At 30.6% G+C, this 2,500-nt stretch overlaps 1 protein-coding gene across 8 annotated transcripts in view; it reads right to left on the bottom strand.

The window, feature by feature from the left end:
• plcb4b (phospholipase C, beta 4b) overlaps window positions 1–2,500 on the bottom strand; it is a 90,398-nt gene that overhangs the window by 39,944 nt on the left and 47,954 nt on the right. For all 8 annotated transcript variants that reach the window (XM_084433312.1, XM_084433314.1, XM_084433311.1 and 5 more), the window contains one exon: window positions 2,228–2,321. In XM_084433312.1, coding sequence (XP_084289438.1) covers window positions 2,228–2,321 — 94 coding nt within the window. The remainder of the gene's footprint in view (window positions 1–2,227; window positions 2,322–2,500) is intronic.

The following is a 2,500-nucleotide window of genomic DNA, read 5'->3' as shown; positions in this document are numbered from 1 at the left end:
TACTGATATACTGATATACTACTATACTGATATACTGAATACTGATATACTACTATACTGATATACTACTATACTGATATACTACTATACTGATATACTACTATACTGATATACTGAATACTGATATACTACTATACTGATATACTACTATACTACTATACTGATATACTACTATGCTGATATACTACTATGCTGATATACTACTATACTACTATACTGAATACTGATATACTACTATACTGATATACTACTATGCTGATATACTACTATGCTGATATACTACTATACTACTATACTGGTATACTGAATACTGATATACTACTATACTGATATACTACTATACTGATATACTGATATACTACTATACTGATATACTGAATACTGATATACTACTATACTGATATACTACTATACTACTATGCTGATATACTACTATACTGATATACTACTATACTACTATGCTGATATACTACTATACTACTATGCTGATATACTACTATGCTGATATACTACTATACTACTATGCTGATATACTACTATACTACTATGCTGATATACTACTATGCTGATATACTACTATACTACTATGCTGATATACTACTATGCTGATGTACTACTATACTACTATACTGATATACTGAATACTGATATACTACTATACTACTATACTGATATACTACTATACTGATATACTACTATGCTGATATAATACTATGCTGATATACTACTATACAACTATGCTGATATACTACTATACTACTATGCTGATATACTACTATGCTGATATACTACTATACTGATATACTACTATGCTGATATACTACTATGCTGATATACTACTATACTACTATGCTGATATACTACTATGCTGATATACTACTATACTACTATGCTGATATACTACTATACTACTATGCTGATATACTACTATGCTGATATACTACTATACTGATATACTACTATGCTGATATACCACTATGCTGATATACTACTATACTGATATACTACTATACTACTATGCTGATATACTACTATGCTGATATACTACTATACTGATATACTACTATACTACTATGCTGATATACCACTATGCTGATATACTACTATACTGATATACTACTATGCTGATATACTACTATGCTGATATACTACTATACTACTATGCTGATATACTACTGTACTACTATGCTGATATACTACTATGCTGATATACTACTATGCTGATATACTACTATACTACTATGCTGATATACTACTATGCTGATATACTACTATGCTGATATACTACTATGCTGATATACTACTATACTGATATACTACTATACTGATATACTGATATACTACTATACTGATATACTACTATACTGATATACTACTATACTGATATACTGATATACTACTATACTGATATACTACTATACTACTATGCTGATATACTACTATGCTGATATACTACTATGCTGATATACTACTATACTGATATACTACTATGCTGATATACTACTATACTGATATACTACTATACTGATATACTACTATGCTGATATACTACTATACTGATATACTACTATGCTGATATACTACTATACTGATATACTACTATACTGATATACTGATATACTACTATACTGATATACTACTATACTGATATACTGATATACTACTATACTGATATACTACTATGCTGATATACTACTATACTGATATACTGATATACTACTATACTGATATACTACTATACTGATATACTGATATACTACTATACTGATATACTACTATACTGATATACTACTATACTGATATACTGATATACTACTATACTGATATACTACTATACTGATATACTACTATACTGATATACTGATATACTACTATACTGATATACTACTATACTGATATACTGATATACTACTATACTGATATACTACTATACTACTATACTGATATACTACTATACTGATATACTGATATACTACTATACTGATATACTACTATACTGATATACTACTATACTGATATACTACTATAGTACAAACTCTAGAAACAAATTTTATTTTGTCCTGATTTTATTCTAAATGACGTCACACCAGTTCATTCTTCGATTTCTCTGATAAAATATATTCGGTAGTATATCAGGGCCTTTATTCACTCTTTGCTACTTAAAACTAAAAGCATAAACGCTTCCAACATGCAGAAGTCATCAGTAATGCAGTGATTGAAAGCTCACCTTGAACAGGATGTCGGTGCACATGGCCTTCCCATGAGTGATGATGGGCTCCTGATCCTCGCCTTTACCATCCCAGCAGTCCAGCTCCACACACCTGGAACACACCCACACACACACGCACACACATCACAAGCAGATGCGCTTCAGACAGATTCTCATGTGATTTCTGGCGTGTTGGGCCTCAAACACAAGAGAGTGTTTAGTTATTTCTTTACGATGACACGCTCAGGACACACACACACACACTCTCACACACACTCTCTCTCTCACAGA

Source organism: Rutilus rutilus (genome assembly GCF_951802725.1).
Source record: "Rutilus rutilus genome assembly, chromosome: 15".
Taxonomy (NCBI): domain Eukaryota; kingdom Metazoa; phylum Chordata; class Actinopteri; order Cypriniformes; family Leuciscidae; genus Rutilus; species Rutilus rutilus.
The sequence above is the reverse complement of the archived record's forward strand: the minus strand, read 5'-3'. Positions and strand labels throughout refer to the sequence as shown.